This window comes from Pelobates fuscus, chromosome 1 (assembly GCF_036172605.1).
Source record: "Pelobates fuscus isolate aPelFus1 chromosome 1, aPelFus1.pri, whole genome shotgun sequence".
Lineage (NCBI taxonomy): Eukaryota > Metazoa > Chordata > Amphibia > Anura > Pelobatidae > Pelobates > Pelobates fuscus.
The window spans coordinates 302,236,876-302,261,535 of NC_086317.1; the positions used below are offsets into that span (position 1 = coordinate 302,236,876).

General features: G+C 40.9%; 1 protein-coding gene across 3 annotated transcripts in view; it reads right to left on the reverse strand.

The window, feature by feature from the left end:
• Positions 1–467: 467 nt before the first annotated feature.
• CCDC138 (coiled-coil domain containing 138) overlaps positions 468–24,660 on the reverse strand; it is a 33,450-nt gene continuing 9,257 nt past the window's right edge. For all 3 annotated transcript variants that reach the window (XM_063458031.1, XM_063458040.1, XM_063458049.1), the window contains exons 2-14: positions 24,270–24,402; positions 22,538–22,656; positions 16,034–16,215; positions 15,586–15,744; positions 14,036–14,155; positions 12,836–12,913; positions 12,641–12,745; positions 11,318–11,479; positions 8,297–8,413; positions 7,614–7,803; positions 7,272–7,448; positions 2,649–2,787; positions 468–725 (exon numbers count right to left, since the gene is read on the reverse strand). In XM_063458031.1, the coding sequence (XP_063314101.1) occupies positions 560–725; positions 2,649–2,787; positions 7,272–7,448; positions 7,614–7,803; positions 8,297–8,413; positions 11,318–11,479; positions 12,641–12,745; positions 12,836–12,913; positions 14,036–14,155; positions 15,586–15,744; positions 16,034–16,215; positions 22,538–22,656; positions 24,270–24,370 (1,815 nt within the window). In that variant the 5' untranslated portion in view covers positions 24,371–24,402 and the 3' untranslated portion in view covers positions 468–559. The remainder of the gene's footprint in view (positions 726–2,648; positions 2,788–7,271; positions 7,449–7,613; positions 7,804–8,296; positions 8,414–11,317; positions 11,480–12,640; positions 12,746–12,835; positions 12,914–14,035; positions 14,156–15,585; positions 15,745–16,033; positions 16,216–22,537; positions 22,657–24,269; positions 24,403–24,660) is intronic.

A 24,660-nucleotide genomic window follows, 5' to 3' on the forward strand; every position in this document is an offset into this window, starting at 1 on the left:
TTCAATATCAAGGGCTACAAACAAAAAAAACATTTTACAATTTTGTACAAATGACATGGTATAAGGTGTACACATTAAGCAAGGACACAAAGGAGTGTAATATGTTGCTTATCCAGTGCTTACCAAACCCAAGCTGGTTCTAGAAGCAAAATCAGGTATTGAAAAGTTAAATATATGTTCCACGATTACTGTACTAAACCCACTTGACACACACAGAAGCCATCCATTATCCAGGACATCGAATGGACATCCAGCACCCACATGACATGATTACAGACACACTCACATTACATTCTGCAAGAAGCATTTACAAAACACTTACGATACATAACTGATCTAACAGCAGGGCGGGAGGTATTATGAGGAAGAAGCAGGAGTGGGTGTGTTTAGCAGGACCCTTCACATGTTCTGTGTGCATTTTGCCATGTGTGTCATGGATCACTGGTTTTTTTTTGGGGGGGGGGGGGTTGTTTTTATCCCTTAGCTTGTCACTTCCGCACTTAAAATCTTTCATCATCCCTTCCACGCTGGAAAAAAGTCAATAGCATCATAACATATTTCAATGATTTGGGCTCCTACTGGGTGAGTTGGCTTTGGTGAAGCCCAAGTGAAATAGAATAGAATTCAAATTAATAATAAGAAAGGCCCGGTCTGGGTTGGCGGATCTTTGCATTTCTTGAATCACTGGAGGAATATTAAACATCTCAAAGAATTTCTTATTGCTCCTGAAATTCATAAAAAAACAAAAAGGAAAACAAAAACAATGTCAATAAGTGGAAAGGCACAACATGTTACATTTTATAGATTAGCACATTTTAATTAATACACTGCATGTCATTTGCTGCACAATGAAAAGTAACACTAATCAATTTAGGTATAACAAAGAAAACAGAAGAACGTATAAATCTGGACTGAAAGAATATTTATGTTTAGCGCCCACTATTGGTGACAATCTTGTGTTGGAATAACATTAACTCTGTATTTTGCAAATCTGCTTTTAGCAACCAAATGATGGAAGTCAATTTATATGCAGGCCTTTTAATTATTACCCATTTTTTTATTATTAGGGCCCCTGCTTATATTATCCCTAATTATAAGACATATATATTATATTGTTCCATGACTACCCTATTATTATGGTGTATTTAAGCAGAGATATCTCATTTCCTTAAGTGTGCCTGCTCATCAGTGGAGCTTCCTTCCATACATGATAATAAAAGGTAATGTATATGCTTGTTTTTTGCAGTAAATACATTTCCCCACCAGTCCCTTGCCTTTTAAAACACAAATATATATATATATATATATATATATATATATATATATATAATTTGCTTTAAGTGCAATTTGCCAATCTCATATGTGCAATTGGCTGCCTGCTAATGGGAATTACTACAAAGTATTCAGTGAGCTGTGTGCAAGCTAAAATTCGATGCAGCTGAAGGTATATGCAGTGCAGGGCTTTAATGCTCAATGATGGCATAGACCAGGCATAGGCAACCTTCGGCACGCCAGATGTTTTGGACTACACCTCCCTTTGCCAGCATTATGGGTGTAAGAGCATTATGGGGGATGTAGTCCACAACATCTGGAGTGCCGAAGGTTGCCTATCCCTGGCATAGACCGTCATGCAGGACCGAGGGGTCCCTTCTGTCAGCTGGGGTCACAGTTAGTGGCCCCAGACTGACAGATGAACTATGAGCAGCACTAACAATGAGTGCCGCTCATAACTCTTTAAATACCGCAGCTGTTTTTTACTTCCCCAGCCTTCAATGATAAAAAAGGAGCCACAGTTAGTGGTCTCCGACTCATAGGTCTATAAATGCCACAAGGACCCTGGGGAGGTCACCCTACCTGCCCCCAGCTTCAGGATCCGTGCTGGGCTCTGCCAGCGGCCCAGCAACAATCTCTGTGTGGTACAGCTCACAGTACGGACATCAGGGTATGAATCTAAAGCCCTATTTCTCTTAAAAAAAAAAAAAAAATATATATATATATATATATATATATATACACACACACATATATAAAAGATAAAATATGTAAACAGGAAGGGGGAAATTGTGGTAGAATGAATACATGGCAGAACCTCCAAAAAGGCTATGAACGTGTTGCATTTCAAAAAAGCCTTGGTACTTAAGTGGTTAAATGACCACTCCACAAACAAAGCACATCAACTTGCTGAAATGCTTCATGTCTACGGAGTATCAAATTATAAAGCCAGTTTATAAAAGCATAGAAAATCAATTGAGATACATCTGTCCATAAGGCAGCCAGGGAAGTTTTCTTCCTCCTACCGTCGGCTCCACTGAGCTAACAGAAGTGTCAGGCGTTCTCTGCTAGAGGGTAAATGAGCCTGTGAGTGAATGCATGTTCATAGGCCTCCATTGTACCTGGTCTTCCCTGCTCTCCTGTCTGCAGTCCAGCTAGGGCATGCTCCATGCAACCCCACCGCTTTTACACACAAAAAAAAGGGAAAAAAGGGGACATCTTGCAAAGCCTGCAGTCAGAAGATCTGTGGCTTTAATAGCCCCTCTCCCCCCTTTTAATCTATCGGGAGGAAGGGATGCACAGTAATCTAAAGATAAGTAGAGAACCATTAAGACACTCATATCAGGTAAAAAAGCAGAAAGTGTAAAGATATTTACCTGACTTTGGACAGCTTTTGGAGGACAATACTGAGCTTTTCTAATGTCTGAATATCAACTTTAGGGTCTTTTAGCAATATAGCAGAGGTCTTGAAAAACGACTCACTGCTACAAGATTCCAAAAAGGGCCGCACAAATCCTGCAATATATCAAGGAATAACTATTAGCATCATTATTAATTCCAGAAGGTCAAAGTGGATGGGTATCGACATGTGCAGCTGTGGAAAAAAAAATACTTTTCAATCTTGTTAATATAAAGCAGATAATGATATCATTCAAATTTCAAAAGATACCACATGGACATGTATTCTTAATAGTTTTTACTTTACTGGAAAGCATTAATGGGTGTCCTGCGATATACCATACAGACGTTTAAAGGGACACTACAATTGATTGCTCAATGTCTAAACGTTGGGGGTAGGATTGCTGCCACTGTTCTTTGCTCTCTTGTAGGTTTGAGTTCAATGGTATCATTTATAATATTAGTTTGTGCACATCTTTTTCACTTTTTTGGTTGTTACCATTTGGATTGTTTTTCTTTATTAAAATTTAAAATAAAAGTGATTTAACTTTTGTATATTGGGGTACATCCCTATAGTATTAAAGTTATTGGAATAATAGAACTTTTGGGCATGCTCTGTAGGATTTGATAATTTTTCTTTGTTTGCTATTTAGTGTGCCTTTATGCAATTGTTGCTTTTTAAAGAGACACTACAAACTCCATAACTAATGAAGCTTGTGTTAGTGATAGTAACCTATCGTTGCATTCCATCTGGTGTTTGACAAAGACTTTTCAAACTATCTTGAGGATTCCCCAACACATAAGCCCATACCACGCAGCTTGCAAAGTTACAAGGAAGTTTGCTTCCCCATCCATGTGAGACCTTAATTTAGTATAGATTGGATAAGCGTTCCAAATCAATGAGTATTTTGGGATACATTTTTAAAATAAATTTCATATTTTGAAAAATACTATAATTTTATTGATAAATTTTGGGGAGATTATTTGGAAATCGTATCCAACCATATTAAATAGAGGACTAAATTACAGAGTGGCCTTGCCAAAAGAGTTGTGCTGTGTAGGCACAGACAATTAAGTCTATACCCATTGCTTTTAGTCAGTCGCTGAATGCTTACTAATGCTGTGCCAAAATTTGAACAGATAAGGAAAAGTGGAGTGTTGGGGAAATTACCAATTTTTTGTAACTTATATTCAGATATAATTTTAATTAGCTGCTTAGCACCATGTCCACTAACATATGCTGCATGTATTAATCTGCAAACAATTAACAAGTAGAGACCCCAACTAGGGAGCAATGGCTTGGGCGAGTGGAGGATATACAGGAAGCAGAAGCAGCACAGGCGGCATTGCTAGGCAAAGGTGACAAACACACAGCCCGCTGGCGACCCTGATTTATGTACATGGCTGATAGGATGAGGACCGACGCTGCGACTACCGCAAACGTGGCACGCGCCAACCAGAGAGTAGGGGACAATGTCCATGGGGGGAGATACTCATACCCATCCTTCACCGTCCGATTTACTCTCATTTCCATAACTCTCCCTACCCCATTTGAACTCCACATGCATAAAAGTCCCTCCTCCCCCCCTCCCCCTTTTTTTTTCTTCTCTCTTTCACTCTACTTCAGCCTCCCCATCGTTATTTTTTCTTTCCTTTTTTCTGGAGGCATTTACACACAGCAAGGATCATCTTTTATTCTCAGAGTTTATAACCCTTATGCCCGAGAATGTACCACATGGTGGCTACTACGGAATGCATTTGAATGTATGTGAGGAGCTGTAACAAAGCTGTTGTAACACCCTTGCTATGATGAGGGGAGATCACAACTTGTAATATCAAAGTGTTGAAACAGAGTATCGCCAGTAATACTTCTCCTATAACACGCTGGAATGCTCTTGCCACAACTCGAAAGCTCGGCCTCTGAGAGCTGTGTGGCACACCAGGGCACCATACATTTCATTTATGCGAGATGTTTCTTCTCATTTGTCTGCACATTGTATTACTTATACATATTGTTTGCTAATTTGTTTTAACTACCGTGTGGCTTATCAATGTATATTTAGAGCCCTGTGTGCCTCTCTTCTTCATTCTCTATTACCTCTTAGAAAAAACAGAAAATTCAATAATATATGGTTTAAAAAAAATAAAAATAAAATATCTGCAAACAATTACATTAAAATCAAAACTCAAAAACCTAGGAATTGGCTTCTAGCATTAAAAAAATAAAATAAAAATACTTTGATCACATTCTGACATTGGCCTCCTAAGCTATTTTTTAAATTTGATCAAATCCGGTCTCTGTTTCTGCTTGGAAACGTAAGGGAAAATGTATATTGTGATAGAAGATCATATACGTAAAGCACAAATGTGGCGATGATGAATATATTGGGGTGCCAAACACCTTGGATTGTCCCACAAGTTTAAAGACATGTTCCAGCAGCTGGGACTCCCCCTTGGACTGGTGGAGATCCCAGGAAAACACAAATTCTGAATGTGTAAACAGTCGGTGTTTGGGTGCACAACATTTAATAAAATCTTGGCTGCTAGGACTCGTGGGAAGTGAAACCCAGGGATGGCATGAAATGCCTAAACAGAAAACTGAAAGAGCACCTGCAGGGATGGTTAGCCACCAGCACTCATGGTTAACAGTCAATCATTGCAGCCCAGATTAATGCAAAAGGTTTGATAAAGGCCTTAAATGGCCAAAACGTTGACCATTGTATGATGTAAATCACCAAATAAATACAAGAAAAAAAACAAAAAAAACTGTGACTGCTACTTGTTTGTTTAAATTTTTTATATATTCGCCCAGGCATTATCTTACTCAGCATTTATCATGTTAAGGAAGAGTGCCGAGCTTGAACTGTTTCACTATGGAGACAGGTCTAAGTGGGTTTTGCTTTACTGTACCAGTGGTTTTATGCAAACTGCGGCTTGCCTTGAGGGAAAGGAACTGGCAGAGGATCAATGTGTTGGCCTTACCTGTGGAATTCAATGACTAAATAAAACAGGGAAGGGAAATGTGAGGAGGGGAGGAATGTTCACTGGCTCTCTTATTCACATGTTGCTAGTTCTCCCTATGTCACTTGCCATATAAAGGAAAAGGCTAGTGACATTTAACCCCTTAAGGACACAACTTCTGAAATAAAAGGGAATATTTCCGTCATGTGCCCTTAAGGGGTTAAAGAGAGATAATAGTGACAAAGAAGGACAAACAAAATGCTCTGCATTTGTTGAGGTTAGCAGTTTTTCATGACCTGAATCTTTAGACCAGTTGGGGTTACTTGGTGAGACAGTGATTGGTAACCATTACAATGACAAACATTCATGCTTTTGGTACGTCACAATGGCACTTGCGCTAATACATTACATATTACTAAGGAGTTGATGAGTAGCAGGGAATAAGAGCATACATAAGGGTCTTGCACATCTATTCAACAATCCAGGTATAATTTTACTGCCCATAATGGCGGTCACCGTAAATAAAACCTTTTATGAAGCATATTTTATAAGGCGACATATCTTTTCTATATAGGAAATTGTGTTTGGATTTCACTGGCTGTAGATCACAGAAAACGAGAAGAAGCATTGAACCAAAAACAATTTGTAATCATAAGAGGGTCAGGCTGATCTCCACTTCCCTTAAATGGAAGAAGCCTTTATACACAGTAAAAATCACTATTAAAACATTTTAAAGGAAAAGAGTAGTGCACACCAGGTAGGATTCATAATGTAGTCTTATCTAAACAAATGGAACTTGTTAGAAAAATTAGGAGCTACATTTTATTAACTAATCGATTATTACACTTGAGCTGTTTATACACCAACATGGAAACAAGAAGGGAACATATCCTAGTGTCCTTCATATTTATTAGTATTAAAGGCCTTACTGCTGTCACTTTGTTTCATAGAATCTTTGCATTCTCTTGTTGAGCAAACCCATTTGACTGTTCGTGTGTGTGTATAAAAAGAAAAAAAAAATCACCAAAGATCATTAAGTTTTCTGCCTCTATACGATATCTTGTAGAAATGTAAATCGGATTCATTTTTCCTTGTGTAGATTTGGAGATGGAGCTGGGCCAGTATGTTGAAAGTTTAGATATTTCATTTTTAGCTTCCATATTTAAAAAGCAAGTTAACACACATCTGTAGGCATCAGAATTGCCTTTATTAGTGAGGAGTTATACTTGTGATGTTGCTTTACCATGAACCTTCATTGCCCTCTAGGCAATTATGAATCCGCAACTCTATTAATTTCACAGATCTGACTGGCCATAAAGGACCAAAAAGGAATTTAAATGCCAAATATACGTTGGATAAGGTTAAAAGAAAACAAAAATGTAACCGCAAAACAAAAATACAAACACATTCTCTGCCATCTGGAAACCCTCATGGTATATTACAAGGTCCTTCAAGCATGCAGCCTTCCAATTTCAACCTTTACTCATGAAAAATGAACACACACCCAACACTATAACCTCCATTTTCTTAGTTCATTATTCCATTACTCAGAGATTTCATTCCGACTTTTGACTTTTATCAAGAACAATGCATAGACATTTCACAATACTATGTGGATAAAGATTTGAAATCGCACTTACTGGTCTCCATGGACAATTGAAGTAAGATATCTAGGACATATGAAGCCAGGCCTCTGCCTGAAAAACTTAAAAGGTTCAGGACAACTGTTGCAGCTTGGTATTCCAGGAAAAGAGATCTTCCCTCATCACTCTTCAAATCCATACAAAGTGAATCCAATGCTTGAGCAAGGTAATCCACTAAAAACAAAAAAAAGATTAAACACACACATATCATATATCAAGGCTCAAAATTTCCACTTTTCACTAGCCTTTGGTGAGTGAAAATGTAGCCCTGGCTAGTAGTCACTTTATGCCTGCTATGGCGAGAGGTCTATTTTAATTAGTGTAACAGATGAAGCTTACCTTGTGTAACGGTTTTTAATATAACCAAAGTTGACACAAATCTCAATGGTAAGTTGTTACTTTTGAAGAAGGGTAAAGACTTCGGTTTGTTTTCTATCATGTTCTCCAAAGAAGAATTCTGAGTGGGCTGAAAAGTTACTCCTTTAAAGGTCTCCTCCCCCAGTCTCCTCAAAGTTGAAGTCATTGTAGACTTATGAAAATAAAAAAAAGCATCAGTTAAATATTATTCACCGGTGTCAACCGTTTAAAAATCTTTTTGAATAAACACTTTGAAAGATTAGTATTACAATGCGAAACATACCTGTGTACTTACAAGTGCGTATTTGTGCAACAGGAACTTAAAAAGTGCAGAAAATGGATTCAAACCAGCTGCTACCACCTATGTGTGAATAGCTCTCACTTTCACACAATAATATACAGAGGAAGAGGGGCAGTGTCACCAGAGTACACATCAGCCCATGTGATTAGAGCCTGTCCTGATTTGGCTCTATCAAATGTGAGTTTGTCCATAATAAAGCACCTAATATCACTTCCATATTGGCAATATGGCACTATATATGTTTGTATTTTGTAGGCTGTACTACCTTTTAATATTTTGTATAAGTGTTTTTAGCCTAAAGCGTTCCACCATTACTGGGGTGGGTGTACACACCGCACAGTTGAAGTTAAACCTGTGTACTTACCTGTGTTTTATTTTCCATTTGCATTAAGGTCCAATATATAAACTTCATAAAAGGCAAATGAAGTTTAGGACTGACCAAAGGCATCCATTGAAACTGCTCTACAACAACAGGTAGGATCTGAAAAAGAAGACAAACTTTTTATATTAAATAGAACACATACGGGGGCGGGGCCTGACAAGCATGGCGGCGAGACGTGTTTTCCTCGAGCTCCCGCACACACTCGGCGAAAAGGCGAAAATCGGGCCCCCACAGGCAAATCAAGCGGCATCCCTAGACACCCTCCTGCCACCCACACCGGGGGGCACGAGATGGGCCACCCGGAAACCCGATGGGGATCTGCCGGAACCGAGACAGGCACTGCGGCCTGGTGCGCGACGGGCGGGGGAGGCGGCCGCTCCCTCAGCCTGGAGGCGCATGGAGGATACCCGCAGCACACAGCAGCCCTGTAACCCCCCCCCCCCGGACCGGCGGGGGTAATCCCGGTCCACCTAAGCGACAGGAAAAACGATCTGACAAGCGAGGAACATAGCAGAGGGCCGCAGGGTCCATCCAAGATGGCGGAGAACGCACGACCAGCGAGCGGACACGAGGTACAACAAGCCCCCCTGTCAAGCCTGGAACTCATATTCGCAAACTTCTGGCTCAAGCTTGAGCACAGAATGAGACAGAGGACACCGCTACCACTAACCTCTAACCATCCTTCATGCCACCTACCGCCCGACCCACAGCGACAACCGGCACACTTGAATAGGCCCAAATCAACGAGGCCTCCGGTAGCACAACGCAGCGCCCCCACTTCAAGCGCTGGGCCGGAGACGGAGCGACTGCTCTTGGGCACAACTGCTACTCATACCGCTCCTACTTACCTTCCCAGGCTGAGGGCCCAAAGGAGGAAACCTCCACAGCATCGCCCACCTCGCAGGAAGACCGCCCGCCGCTGGCGGCGGATGTCCACCCGGGTCTCTCACTGCTCCCGATACGGGAAAGCCTCGGACTCACGAAGCCACCGAGCCTGTGGTACACAGATGCAGCCCTCCACAAAGGCCTGGGGCCGGAAGAAGGCTCCGACATGGGAGCAGCGCACTATAGCCCCTTGGGGCCGGACAGATCCCTCAGCCACTCTGCTGTCGGGACATATACCCCATCTAGCCAGCACAGCCAAGTCAGGGCGTTCGACCTGCTCAACAACACAGCCCTCCAACCCATCACCCAGGACCGGCATTGGCTGAAAAGATCAACCTCACCTAGGAACTGACCGCCATTATGCAGACCAGACCGCAGGCGAGACATTAACTTCACCACAACGACTGACACTTTTACCTATTACGTTTTTCCGGAGAAGCCATCAATCCTGGCACAAATGCGGAACTCTATCACTTCCAGGGACTTTACAATCACAGATATGCCGAACCGGGCCCTGGGCTCCAGTGCGCAACCCCCACCGTGCCGGGCGAAGGTTTGGACAGCCTGTACAAGCGTATTAATGGTATAAGGTGGGGGCTGCAGCTCCTCTACTGCCAGTGACGTATTAGATAACAGAACGGGACTTAAGTGTTTATATTGTCATTTTTGATTGTCTCATACCCAGAGGTACTAGTGCTCCCTAATAATTAACCTACCCGTAGATCAGCCTGTTGCTGCATCACCAGCTCTATCCTTAAGCGTGGTAGGCCAGTCGATTGCTATGACATGTTCCCCACTGCCCACTAACCGCACATACCAGGCTACGTAAACACTAAGCATGTTTAAAAATGTACTTATTAACCTGTCCAATGCCCACGCGAGTCTATATTTGTAGACTCCCAATTTATTCATAGGCCTAGTCCCAGCAGTTTGATGGCCGATACACATAGTGGACCCCTGCTGTGTTCAGCGCGATAAGCTCCGTTACCCCTACTACGACCCACACACCGGACAAGCGAAACCACACTGTACACTGTAGGGCTACAGATTTAAATTTGTTATCGAGATCATATCTTGTTATTCATGTGTTACTAACCTGTTTTGACGTTTAGCAAAGCCTGTTTTCATGTACCGTATACTCAAAAAAAAAAAAAAAAACCATGGCTATCTTTCTTTGAGGTGCATTGCACAAAATCTTGCTATTATTGTCTCATGTTACCCCACAATGCCTCCTCTTTCTCTTTTGTACCCCATAACGCATATGCCATAATAAAAGAAAGATTTACAAAAAAAAAATAGAACACATACACACAAAAAAAATTGACAAACCACTAGGGCTCATTTGGCATACTCACAGTCTTTAAACTGATTATACTTCAAAATACATATAACCGGTTTGCATTTGTTGTTATTGTTAATAATAAAATATGAATTATCTTAACCACGTGTTCCTTGTTAAGGCCGCGTGCACATTAGGCCTTCCCCACAGGAAAGCATTAATCAATGCTTTCCCATCAGGTTTTTTTTTGGTTTGTTTTTTCAATACGCTGGATGTCCTCATGCAAAGAGTGAGGATTTCCAAAAAAAATTTTCACGAGTTAAACTTTGTGAAACTGCTGTAAGCGCTTTTTGGTGGCTGTCTAGTAGGCAGCCACTAGAGCAGTCTTAACCCTGCAAAGTAAATAGTGCAGTTTCTATGAAATTGCAATGTTTTACATTGCAGGACTAAGGGGGACAGGAACAGTGCACACAGACCACTTCAAAGAGATGAAGTGGTCCAGGTGCATATAGTGTCCCTGTAAGAAAGCTGAAGCACACACCTAGTCGAACAGTAGCCAAAATATTTTGGAAACCTTGCAGTGCGGTCGGCATCACATATTTGCTAGGAAAATAAAATTGTCAACAGTTTTTGGAAGTAATTTTTTAACAAAAGAAAGGAAAAAGGGGAAAAGGAAGGGAGAGAGAGGAACCGAGGAAAAAGAAAATAGGAAGCAAAATGTAATTCCTGTCTGAAAGGGAAACATTTCCAACCAGTGTCTAATTAAAAATTAAGCACGCAACTACTTTGTGTCTGTACTATAACTCATTTTTATTTAGGAATTAAAATAAGAAGAATACCTTAACAGACTTTTCCTGAGCGTAGTTGGGAGGCAATTTACTTAAACACAATGACTTGTCTTGGCTTCCATGTTCCTCTGATTTTGACTTCTTAACCTGCATTTCAGAGATCCAGTCCATAAGAACAGCTAAGAGCTCATACACTTGAACATTATTAGGAACCTGTGACAAAGCCAAAACATTATTGTTTCCAGCTGTGCGCTCTGCACATCAAAAGAGTAAATTAGGCAAATCAAACAGATGATGTATAGCCTTTGAACACATGGATAAGAAAATGTGAAACCTGTTTAGGCACACTCATTAATGAAAATAGAAATGTTGCCAGCATTTTCTTGTGCTATGATAATAACTGGCACGGATATTGCTCAATATCAATATAATATACATCAGAAATATCAATAAGGTTGCCCTCAAGTTGTGAACCCTGCATAAGGAAAGAATACAGTCTACTATTTCAATAGCGATACATTAAATACATTTTTTTAAAAAAGTTACTTAAGGCTAGCAACTAGATTGCATGGACTGTGTAACATAAGCAGGCTTTTATAATTTGGAGAGATAGTGAATGGATTAACATGATTCAGTCCATAAAGACCTGATCCAATAATGTCTGAGAAAATACCCCCTATGTTCTATTTACAACACCCAGATGCAAATCATTTCCTCACAGGCAGAGCTGGTAAAAGTAATAGACACAAACGGTTGCTAATATGTAGCTACTAGTTAGGAGTATGATTGCCAAATGATCTGCTTACTTATTGTCAGAGTAGAATGAACGTAATCAAAAAAGCGACAATAAATGCTTTAGAAGCTAAAGCAATGACTTTTTCAAAAATGTTTACAGCTAGTTAAGATAGAAAACAACCTGCATGCTCAATTGCATCAATGTTACATTCCTCTAAGCTAGACATCATTAAGGCTAGCTGTGTAGTATAAGAAATGTAGTTCAGAAACACGTGATGCAGAATGAGCTATCAGTGCTCTAGGTAAAGTGAGCAAGCAGGGTATGCATGGACATGGTCTTCAATATTAAGGAGAACATAAGTAAAAGCCATGCACACCTGGTTCATTAAGAGGTTTTTGGTTTGCCCTGTGAGATTATGTCCCCTCAGGGGAGTATCAAGGCATTTCCTCTAACCATGAGAAACCCTAATCCTATGAAAGTGCAAGGACAGAGGACACTTCACAAGTAATAAGTTTTAGACCTGTGTACGTTCTTCAAGCACAGTGAGGCCACTGACACCAATACTTTATTGCCCCTTTAATATACTCTTTAGATCTAACATACAAGTGTTCATTTCTTGTGACTTACGTCCACCTTACCTTCGATTTACTGGAACAAGTTTTCTCAAGCTTTGGAAGTTTTTGAGCGAGTGGTACATGTGCCATAGGCTTGCATTTCTGCACAGTAAGATACGCATGCTTTTTCTGAAAACACAAGAAATCTGTCAGTGGTTTGCAAACATATTACTTCCAAATGGTAACAGAAGATATTAATACAGAAAACATGAAACTCACTTGTAGATTTTCCAGACGAGCCTGAACTTTCTTAGCTTGAGTTTCCAGTTTCTTATTCTGCTCACTGACTTCATTTAGCTGCAGTTGAAAGGAGACAAGGGTAAAACGTATGCAGAGGAAACAGCTTGGTACTTTCTAGAACTGTATTATACACATCCTACTATGCTTATTACTGGAATACCTCAGTACTTTGTTGACCGTGTGGGGTGCCCCAAAACCAGTCAGCCAGCCTATAGTGACTAAAAAGTGACACATGAAAAGTAGAAGACCTGAATCTTGCTTAGACACACACAGGAGTCACTAAACCATAGAGGTTTTGTGTTTAAATGAACATTCCAAGCATCCTGGCCATGGAGCCCTGTCAGTTAGCAGTTTAACCATTTAAACAATTTACCATGGCCTCACGAGTACCCACAACCCATCTGGCTTCTCCAAATGGCCACTTATTGGATCCAAGTATTTATAAAAAGTTCCTGCCTTAACCTACCTATTATAGGATCATTTAAAGCAATATAGGGAAGAGACATTTCAGTTATCCTCATTGAGTAACCTCATTTTACAAGCTCAACTAGACCCAGGATTATTATTATTATTACATAAATCGTAGCCAGGTAGTTCTCCTCTTATAATATCATACTATCGACACTAGTTCAAATCTAGTGTCGATAGTAAACAATTGTCCAAATGTCTCCTTGAGCTAAGCACTGTCCAATACAGTACGACACTCATTGGCTGAGTATGCTCGGCTGACACTCAGTCCATGAGAGATTACCTGCACAGCCAAGATTAGCCAAGTGAAGTTAAATGGCTTCTCCCTGCAGGACAATCTGCAGGTGTCCAAGTAAGTTGTCAAACCATTCCAAAATGGGAAGTAATATTTATGATGCTTTGAAAGTTCCTTTAATTGTGGACAGAAAGGTCAGTATGTTATTCACGGACTATGAAATCGTTCACTCTGGTGAAAATAGTATGTTTTTCTTGATCTTACTTAGACGAAAACTTTTTCAAGCTTTTTTTATTACATGGTCGATAAAGTACCAAAGACAATTCTGAAATCCCTCTAAAGTTCCAAAATATTTGGCATGGGGAGTGTGTAGAGAAGGAGAGAACTTGAACCAATAAGATGGTGTGTGATTTGAATTATACTAGGACTGAAATTGGTCCACTGTTTGGAAAGGAATAAAGAGGTAATTATCTTACCTGTTTTTTCAAGTTGTCGTTCATTTCTTTTAAAGTGTCAAAAGAAGACTTCAGCCTTTTGTTTTCCTTAATCTTCTCTTTTAGGGCATCTGACAGCTGTTTAACTTCTGCATCATGTTGCTGAAAAGAAATATGTAGAGCTTATGACAGAATGCATTTACTGGTAGAAACGTCTTCCATATAGAAATGTTGAACTAGCAGATTAGTCAGAATAGACAAAAATCTACCAATATCACATATTTCCTTTAGACTGGAGTTCAATTACATGGAGCTAAATATTTAACGCCGACAAATGGTGGTAGAACCAACAAACCAATTCCCAAACCACAGGGAAAAATAATAATAAAAGGTAAAAAGGGGAGAAGATTTAATTACATAAACAGAGAAAGAAAAGAAAAATAAATCAAGTATCAGTGGCCCACATGACAAGGTAATTAGGTTACTTTGTAAATTAGTGCAAATGTATTCCAAATTGTAAAGGCAAAAAGTGTACCACATGTCAACCATGACTTAGTTTAACTATTCAAGCAATAAAATGTCATCTATACATTGTAATAATCAAACAGCTAGGAAATCTTTTGTCCTCCATCATCTTAGTGGGATGCCGCTGCACATGTATCTGCCAGAACCAAATATATTGTAGTAAAAAAAGACAACAAATATGGCATCCAATGGTGCCATGCTGCACCCACACACTAGGAACGGTGTGAAGTCATGCATGTTATTTAGGGGCAGCTTCTCAGCAAGTCTTTGGTTTGCAGAGTAAAGATGGGACAGCAAGGAGGGAGGCTCTAAAACCAAGACCAATTAAGTCTCCAAATTAAATTATAACAAAGTAGGTCAATGGCTATTCAGCCCAAATGACTCACTCACATAGTTCACCTGTATTACATTATCATCATTTATGATTCAATATACATTAACCACTATTTTTCCTTCCTGTACAATTGTTATTTTGTTGTGTGTTTTAGTATAAGAGCAAAAAAAAAATGGAAGAGCAAGGTGAGGCAAGCTTTAATAGGTACTAGATGAGCAAGCAGCAGAGAGGAATGGTTTATATGTTCAAGATAGCACATTGTCTGCAACACAGTTTTCTCATTGATATCTGGTTTATAAAACGAACATATTCTGTCTAACTATTTTATTTTCACAGCGTAGGTTCAGCTTTAAACTGCAGTGCTTATGGTGCTTACAGTGTCCCTTTAACTGGTAACTGATGGCAATTAAAGGTTCACAGTGTCATAAAATATCACTGAAAATAGTGATGCGTGGGATGTAGGTGCATTACTGTCTGCTTTGTGTCAAATGGATGACATTTGTTATGAATTGTATGCAATATGAGTGAGAAATGGAACAAGACTAAAGTTGTTGTGTCCTATTACCAACAAGCGTCACTTTGGCAACAGCTTCTGACGTAGAGTATGGAAGGAACATTTAGAAGAAAAAAAAAAAGGATTGCTTATAATTTTACAGTGATTTTTTTAAATTCCGAACTCTGGATTTCAATGGAAAAACTACTGATTCAACTCAGACTGAATTAATGACCTTACCTCTTTCATAAATCGAAACTTAGCATGAACAATCTCTTCAACATCTTTAATTTTGCTTAGAGTAACTTGATGTTTAAAAAGCATTTCTTGTTTTTCCCGCAAACACTTTTCTTGCTTTTTCAGTTGCTGTGAATATTCTTCCTGGGACACCCTTTCTTCCTATTAGATAAATGTAAATCCAATTTCAATTATAGATTGATTACTACAGGAAAGTTTCTCTAATTAACTGGAAAAGTGTAAGGCAATATATACAAACTCTAGAGACATATGACATCAGCTTATTATTTAGATCATAAAAAGTGACTTTTGCCCATAGGCAGACCCCCATTCCTCCCTCCTCCCCCCAAAATAAATGATGTTAAAATGTCCTTAATAAACCCGCCAAAGAAACAAATAATACTGTGTCTCCTTGAATATAATTTTACAACTGTATTCAAAGGCTCTGTACCTGAAGTTTTTGGTATATTCCCAATAATTCATCATAAATGTCATGAATTTCAGAAGGCAGAAGTGCTGGGCCTTTCAGCACATTGCTCCGTGTTTTCTTTGAATTTTGCTTCATGGCAGCACTGGATTCCAGAGATGGCTCCGTGCAAGTGTTTGCAACTAAATGAGATGGCAATGTAACATCTGGTAATAAAAAAAGAAACTGATGCAGTTATTTATATTCACAGCTTTCTCTCCAAGGCCTAATTCTGAATGCTTGGGAGAAGTATTAATCCATGAATAATAACAGTAAAGGAGCACTCTAAGTACAATAAAAACAGTCCATTGTACCGGTTTTGATGCAATGATTCTTATGGCGCCATCCCCAGTTTTCTGTTAAATCACATTTGAGTGGTTTGAAGAAAAACAGGGCTCCCTCAAGAACTCAAACCCTGGCCCTCTCTGCAGATGATAATATAATATCACATTATTTGTGTAAAACCCTCCAACTTTGTACAGTAGTTATTTGCTGTGAGCAAACTAGTAGTTTTGCATGAACCTTGCATTGTAGTTTTTGTTTTCTTTTTTTTTTTGCATCAAACAAAATAGAGAAAGAAAAAGTAAATATTTTTGAAAAGAAGATCACCCAAGCAATTAACTGAAATCACACTAAAGATTTTTGCCAAGGCAAGCAAGAAAAAAAAAAAAAGAAATGATCACCCTCTGCGTGGTATGTTTTTGAGTATTACTCATTCTGGGGTCCTCTACCAGAGGTCTTGGAGTCTGAGGGTTCTGTGCAGTGGTCAATCTGGAACCTGCTAAATCCACTGCCCCCATCCCCACAGACCAATTTCTCCCATCATAACTTGGCCTATTACTGCTTTTACTTTCCACATTCTTCATAGCTCCTCTTTGAGTCCTTGGTATTTGTCCACCATCTCATGTTCCTTCTTCCTACTGTTATGGTCATTGGATATTTCCACATCCACCACCACTGCAGTCTTCTGTTCCTTGTCTACCAACACAATGCCAGGTTAGTTGGCCAGCACTTGCTTGTCTGTCTGGATCTGAAAGTCCCACAGGATCTTAGCCCTGCCATTTTCAACTACTCTTTGTGGTAGCTCCCATCTGGACTTAGGCAGGTCCATCCCATACTCTATGCAGATATTTCAGTACACATTCCCAGTAAATTGGTTGGGCCTCTTATCGTATGCTGTTCCTGCCAACATCTTGCACCTGGCTACTATGTGCTGGAGGCCTCTTTACACAATCTGCACCTTGGGTCTTGCCTGGTGTGGTAGACCTCAGCCTCTATTGATCTGGTGCTGAGTGCCTAATTATCCCAGACAGAGCTGAATGCAGACAATTCACTTTTAAAGCAATTTGGTGGAGTGAAAATCTCTCCATATGCAGCTTTATGATAGTGTAATGATCAGCAACAGACACATGTTCTCTCAACATCTTAACTGCCAAGTTAATAAGTTATGTACAAAGTTAACGTGTACTTTATACAGGTTTAGAGAGGATTATAATAATAACAAATACACAGTGTATTTAAGACCATAATATTTTTCACAGTGAGTTTTGGACTTTAACAATAAAAGATTTTTTTAAAGTGGGTTGTGTTAGAGTGTTTGTTTTATGGGCTACGGCACTTTAAAGGTGCTGCTTAAATTATTGCACTAATTTTAATTTTTAAGCACCCTTGTTCTCTTGCCATTTTTATATTTCAGCTGAGAGCTCAGGAACCTAAGCTGCGATTGGCTGTAAAGTAACAGCCTCTGTGTCAGGATCGGGACAGGGATCCAACACGCAGAGTACAAACAGTAGCCAGATACGTATACCGGACCTTAGAATGGCCGGACTAACGTAAGTAGTACAGTATAGAATGGTCAAAGATAAGCCGAGGTCGAGGGTAACAGAAGACAGGTAAGCGAGAGACAAGCCGAATCAAGGGTAACAGAGATAAGCAGAGTAAGGTAAACAAGCCGGGTCAAAACCAAAAGGGATAATAGAATACACAAGCACTGAGTGACTAGAACAAGCTAGAACCACGACAGGGCAATGAGCTAATGAAAGAAGCTCTGTTAAATACCCTGTTCAGAGCAGTAACCACGCCTCCAAGGCGTCCTGATTGGTCCTGCAGCAATTGAGTGACAGGTCGTTCCGGAGGAGTGTCCTGATGACATCTTCCTGCCTTGATGCTGTAAAAGGCAGTCACTCCCTCGCGGCCGGCCTTGCATGACCGGATAGACCGTGGGGAAGGGAGCCATCAGGCCGTCTGGATGGAGGAACAGCTAAGTCTCTACCTCTTTCGGAGGTAGAGACCACAGGTACCCTGACAGTACCCCCCCTCTCAGATACGCCCACCGGGCGGAATACACCAGGGCGAGAAGGGAATCTAGAGTGAAACGCCCTGCGGAGACGGGGAGCATGCACCTCCTCCTGAGGTACCCAACTTCTCTCCTCAGGACCATAACCCTTCCAATCGACCAGATATTGCAGTCTCCCCCGGGAGATTCGAGAATCAACGATGGAATTGACCTCATACTCCTCCTGACCCTCCACCTGAACTGAGCGGGGAGGGGCGATCGTGGAGGAGAACCTGTTACATATTAATGGTTTTAGCAAGGAAACATGAAATGAATTAGGAATGCGTAAGGCATTAGGCAACGCTAAACGATACGCAACTGGGTTAATTTGAGACAGTACCCTGTAAGGTCCAATATATCGAGGAGCAAACTTCATAGACGGCACTTTTAACCGAATGTTTCTAGTACTTAACCATACTCTATCGCCTGGAACAAACACCGGTGCTGCCCTTCTACGTTTGTCAGCGTGTCTTTTAACCAGCGTAGAATTGTGCAGAAGGATTTGTCGAGTTTGATCCCACAACTTTCTTAAATTGGCAACATGAGCATCCACCGACGGTATCCCTTGAGAAGAAGACTCCGAAGGAAGGATGGAAGGATGAAAGCCATAATTCAAGAAAAAAGGTCTAGAATGCGTAGAATCACAAATGAGATTGTTATGTGCAAACTCCGCCCAAGGAATCAAACCGACCCAATCGTCCTGGTGTTCTGAAACGAAACAACGTAAATATTGTTCAACTTTTTGGTTAGTGCGTTCAGCAGCTCCATTGGACTGAGGATGATAGGCAGAGGAGAAATTCAATTTGATGCCTAGTTGGGAGCAGAATGATCTCCAAAAACGGGAAACAAATTGGGAGCCTCTGTCAGAGACAATTTGGGAAGGTATCCCATGCAAACGGAAAATCTCCCTGGCGAATATCTCCGCTAATTCGGGCGAAGATGGGAGTTTAGGTAAGGGAATGAAGTATAGACCATGTTGCAGAAGTTTGTGTAACACCTTTCTGACCTATCTATGGTGAGTCTCAATCTCCTTAGAGTGTATTAGTATGTCGTCCAGGTAAACAATAACACAATCATGCTGAAACTCCCTAAGTACCTCATTAATCAACTCTTGAAATACTGCAGGAGCATTGCATAGTCCAAATGGCATAACAGTGTATTCGTAATGGCCATACCGGGTATTGAATGCCGTCATCCACTCGTGACCTTGCTGGATTCTCACCAAATTGTAAGCCCCTCTGAGATCTAACTTGGTGAAGATTTTGGAGCCCTTAAGACGATCAAATAACTCGGTAATCAGTGGGATAGGATAGGCATTTCTGACAGTTATTTTATTCAAGCCTCGGTAATCGATACACGGTCTCAGCGTACCATCCTTCTTCTTAATGAAAAAGAACCCCGCCCCGGCCGGAGAAGAAGACCTCCTGATGAATCCCTTTTCTAAATTCTCCTGAATATACTCCTCTAGAACCGAGTTTTCCTGAACAGACAAAGGATATACATGGCCCCTCGGAGGCATAGTCCCGGGTAGAAGCTTAATTTTACAGTCAAATGACCTGTGTGGCGGCAAAGAATCGGCATTCTTCTTGTCAAACACTGCCCTTAAGTCTAGGTAAAGGTCTGGTATTTGTCTTTCTGTGGCCTGAGTAGGGTTCTCCTGTATGTTAATATTAGCTAATGGAGAAACCTTGCACAAACACCGATCCTGGCAGCCCTGGCCCCACGAGAGTATCTCCCCTAATTCCCAATCGATAATAGGGTTATGTTCTTTCAACCATGGGTACCCCAGAACTATGGGAACGGAAGGAGACGAAATGAGCAGAAGAGATAAATTCTCCACGTGTAGGATACCAACATTTAACTCAATGGGTATGGTCTCACGAAAGATAACAGGGTCTAGTAGTGGTCTACCATCTATGGCCTCAACGGCCAAGGGTGTCTCCCTTAGCTGGGATGGGAAATTGTTTTTACTAGCAAAGGCTTGGTCGATAAAATTCTCAGCAGCACCAGAATCTATCAAAGCCATAGCCCTTACTACTTCCCCCCGCAAGTTAAGGAAACTGGTAGTAGAAGCCTGTGATCTTTATAATTAGGAGTAGAGGACAAAATAGAAACACCCAAGGCCTGTCCTCTAGAGAGACTTAGGTGCGAGCGTTTCCCGGGCGGTTAGAACAGTTCGAGAGTAAATGACCCTTAGCTCCACAATACATACACAAACCCTCTCTTCTCCTGTACTGTTTTTTCTCCTCAGAGAGGCGGGTATACCCTATCTGCATAGGTTCAGGAAGCAAAGATACCGTGGAGTCAGGACTTGGAAAAGCGGGAGCTAACCTAAAAGAAGGTCTCCGGTTCCTCTCTCGAGTGTTCTGTCTCTCTCTTAAACGTTCATCTATACAAGAGATGAACGAAATTAAATCCTCTAAATTCTCAGGGAGTTCTCTGGTAGCAACCTCATCAAGGATTACTTCAGATAAGCCATTCAAAAATACATCCATATACGCCTGCTCATTCCACTTGACCTCTGACGCCAGAGACCTGAACTCTAGTGCATAATCCACCAGTGTTTGGTTCTCCTGTCTCAGACGCAACAGTAATCTGGCTGCATTAACCTTTCTACCTGGAGGGTCAAATGTTCTTCTAAAAGCAGCTACAAAGGCGTTATAGTTGGGTTATCGTTCTCCCATAATGGGTTGGCCCATCTCAGAGCTTTCTCAATAAGTAGGGTGATAATAAATCCTACCTTTGCCCTATCTGTAGGATAAGAGCGAGGTTGCAATTCAAAGTGGATACTAATTTGGTTTAAGAAACCACGACAATTCTCAGGAGACCCACCATAGCGTACTGGGGGGGTAATGCGAGAAGAAGCACCCACTGTGGCTACCTCTAGACCTGAACCGACAGGAGAAACAGGGGTATTACGTATCTCCTCTGGTGGGTTATTGGCACGAGATAATAGAGCCTGTAGCGCAAGCGCCATCTGATCCATTCTGTGATCCATGGCTTCAAACCTAGGGTCAGGAGAAGCCAGCTGACTGTTTGTACTTGCAGGATCCATTGGCCCTGTCGTAATGTCAGGATCGGGACAGGGATCCAACACGCAGAGTACAAACAGTAGCCAGATACGTATACCGGACCTTAGAATGGCCAGACTAACGTAAGTAGTACAGTATAGAATGGTCAAAGATAAGCCGAGGTCGAGGGTAACAGAAGACAGGTAAGCGAGAGACAAGCCGAATCAAGGGTAACAGAGATAAGCAGAGTAAGGTAAACAAGCCGGGTCAAAACCAAAAGGGATAATAGAATACACAAGCACTGAGTGACTAGAACAAGCTAGAACCACGACAGGGCAATGAGCTAATGAAAGAAGCTCTGTTAAATACCCTGTTCAGAGCAGTAACCACGCCTCCAAGGCGTCCTGATTGGTCCTGCAGCAATTGAGTGACAGGTCGTTCCGGAGGAGTGTCCTGATGACAACTTCCTGCCTTGATGCTGTAAAAGGCAGTCACTCCCTCGCGGCCGGCCTTGCATGACCGGATAGACCGTGGGGAAGGGAGCCATCAGGCCGTCTGGATGGAGGAACAGCTAAGTCTCTACCTCTTTCGGAGGTAGAGACCACAGGTACCCTGACACTCTGATTGTTTGATATAACTAAATGCTCAATGTGGTCTTCCTTTTTCAAAACGTACGGTGCGCTTTGTACCATAAACTTTGGAGAATAAAAAGTAAACATAATAATACTGATCTGTTTTTAGATTTGAAATCTACATTCAATTTCCTTTAATTTGGTATATGATTTAATTTGTTATATTTTTTTTTTATTTCTATTCAAAGATGTTGAATTCCATGCAGAGGTAGGTGTTGCTATACTTTTAATACACACGCGAAAAAGCATCAAGACTGCTAGAAAAGTGATTTGCTTTGTTTGACCTTCTGTGGTTTCTTCTTTATTGTGGCAGTCACTGGTGAGGATTTAAAATCCCTAAATCGGAAAAGGTTACAAATCTGAATTCTTTACACCCATTGGAGCTAATAAAGGTCTATCTTTGATTTATGAATAACATTAACACACCTCCTAGGGCCTTTAGATGGTGGCAACCCTAAAACTGCACATTGCACATTGAAAGTGTTCCTTGTTATATCCAATAAAACCATACCTGTTTCTGTATACATATGGGAGCTCACATCCTGGACTGGGTTTACAGCTTGTTCATCAATATGTTCAGCTGATATTTCAAATTGGCTTGAATCATAAGAAAGGTCATTTCTGTGTGAGCTGAAAGACGAAGTGTTGAAATCCTAGTTTAGAAACTGTTCAAATAACTACATACATGCATTAGAATGGCAGAGAAGAACTAACTGAAATATTTTCTTACTCTTCCTGCCACAAGAGGGCAGTTTGGCCACTGAGTTCATTTGAGGGAGGGAGAGGGCCAGTGTATTAATTTGAAGGAGGGAGGGCAGTGTATAAATTTGAAGGAGGGGGCACTGTATTAATTTGAGGATGGGAGGGGCACTATTAATTTGGGGGCGGGAGGGGGCCAGTGTATTAATTTGAGGGATGAGAGGGCCAGTGTGTTAAATTGGAGGGAGGGCAGTGCAGAGTGGTGGTGGTGGTAGTGTAGTCATTTAAGAGAGGGAAGGGCAGTGTATTAATTTGAGGGATGAGAGGGCCAGTGTGTTAAATTGGAGGGAGGGCAGTGCAGAGTGGTGGTGGTGGTAGTGTAGTCATTTAAGAGAGGGAAGGGGCAGTGTATTAACCTGGGGGAGGGAGGGGGCCAGTGTATTAAATTGGGGAGTGGTGGCAGTGTATTAATGGGAGGGAGGGTGCAGTGTATTAATTTGGGGAGGTCAGGGGGCCATTGTATTAAATTGGGGAAGGGGGGTAGTGTATTTATTTGAGGGAGGGAGGGGGCCAGTGTATTAGAGTGGTGGGGGGCAGTGTGTTAAAGTAGAGTGGTGGGAGTGGGGGCAGTCTATTCAATTAGAGTTGAGGGAGGAGGGACAGTGTATTAGATTAAGGGGCAATGTATTAGAGTGGGAGGAGGGGCAGTATGTTAGATTGGATCTGCATGGAGGCGCTGAATGCTCCCCATGGAGATGTTGTTTGTCCGCGCAGCTTTTTGCCACACACATACAATAGCCTCCCAATGTTTTCCTATAGGAAAGCATTGGATTGGCTGAGATCATCAAGTTTGGCTGAGATCATCAAGTCAAAGTGAAGAACACACTCATAGAACTTCAAAACAAACAAGAGAACGTAATTTGTTTTTTACAGCTGTGCAACAGCATTCATCCACCATTTCAGTCCCATTACCAAACATTTCTTAATATGTCAAGGTAATTGGACTGAAACGTTGTTTATATGCAAATGCATTTCTCAAAATAAATTTGCTCTTTTGTTTATTTTGAAACCCTACGAGCATGAGGACGTCCAGTGTCAGTTAGGCAACTTTTTGTATACTGTACTTTTCTAAATAATAGAAAAGGGTTCTATGACTGTGTTACACCCATACAACAGCGTAACAGCAACGTGTGTCTTAAGTGTTAACACAGTCACAGAGGTGATACACCAGTGAGACACTCCAGGGGTGTCTCAGGGCTTAACCCAATGTATGAAAAAGAAAAAAGGAAAAAAAGAATAAGCCAAAATCTTCTCACATAAGAAGTATGAAGTATCTTAAGTAATGGTGTGATCTCTGTGGTGGAGACAAATGTAACAAAAACTTAACTTATAAGCAAAATGGCTATATACATAAATTCCTTAGCCTTGTTTTGTGGCCCACATAAACGTAAACCTTGTCCATTTGGCCCATCTCAGCCTTTGAGTTTGACATACTTGCATTAGAGGAATACCAAAACTGGTCACAATTAGCACTGCCTGCTTACCAACTGCTATGTTGTATCATCCTCAATAAATCGTGAAGGGCCTTATTGTAGAATTGCTTCTCATTTGAAGGAATCTCTGCAGAAGTTGGAGGAAACGGCATTCTGAAATTAGCCTTATATGTATTCCGAGAACCTGTAAAAGTGTATTAAATATAGAGACAAGATTGTTTCATTATACTGTGAGCTATGAGAGCAAGTTGCCCATTTTTGCATATCATGGATCTTTGTTTCTATCATAAGACATTCTAAAAGGAGTGTGCACAAGTCACTGAGTAGTTACCCATGTGCAAACACACACTATCTAGTCAGAGTCTAGTAATTGGAGGCTCACAATGTCAAACCATAAGTTAGTAGCGAATAATAAAAGTTGCCACCAAAAACACAAACAGAC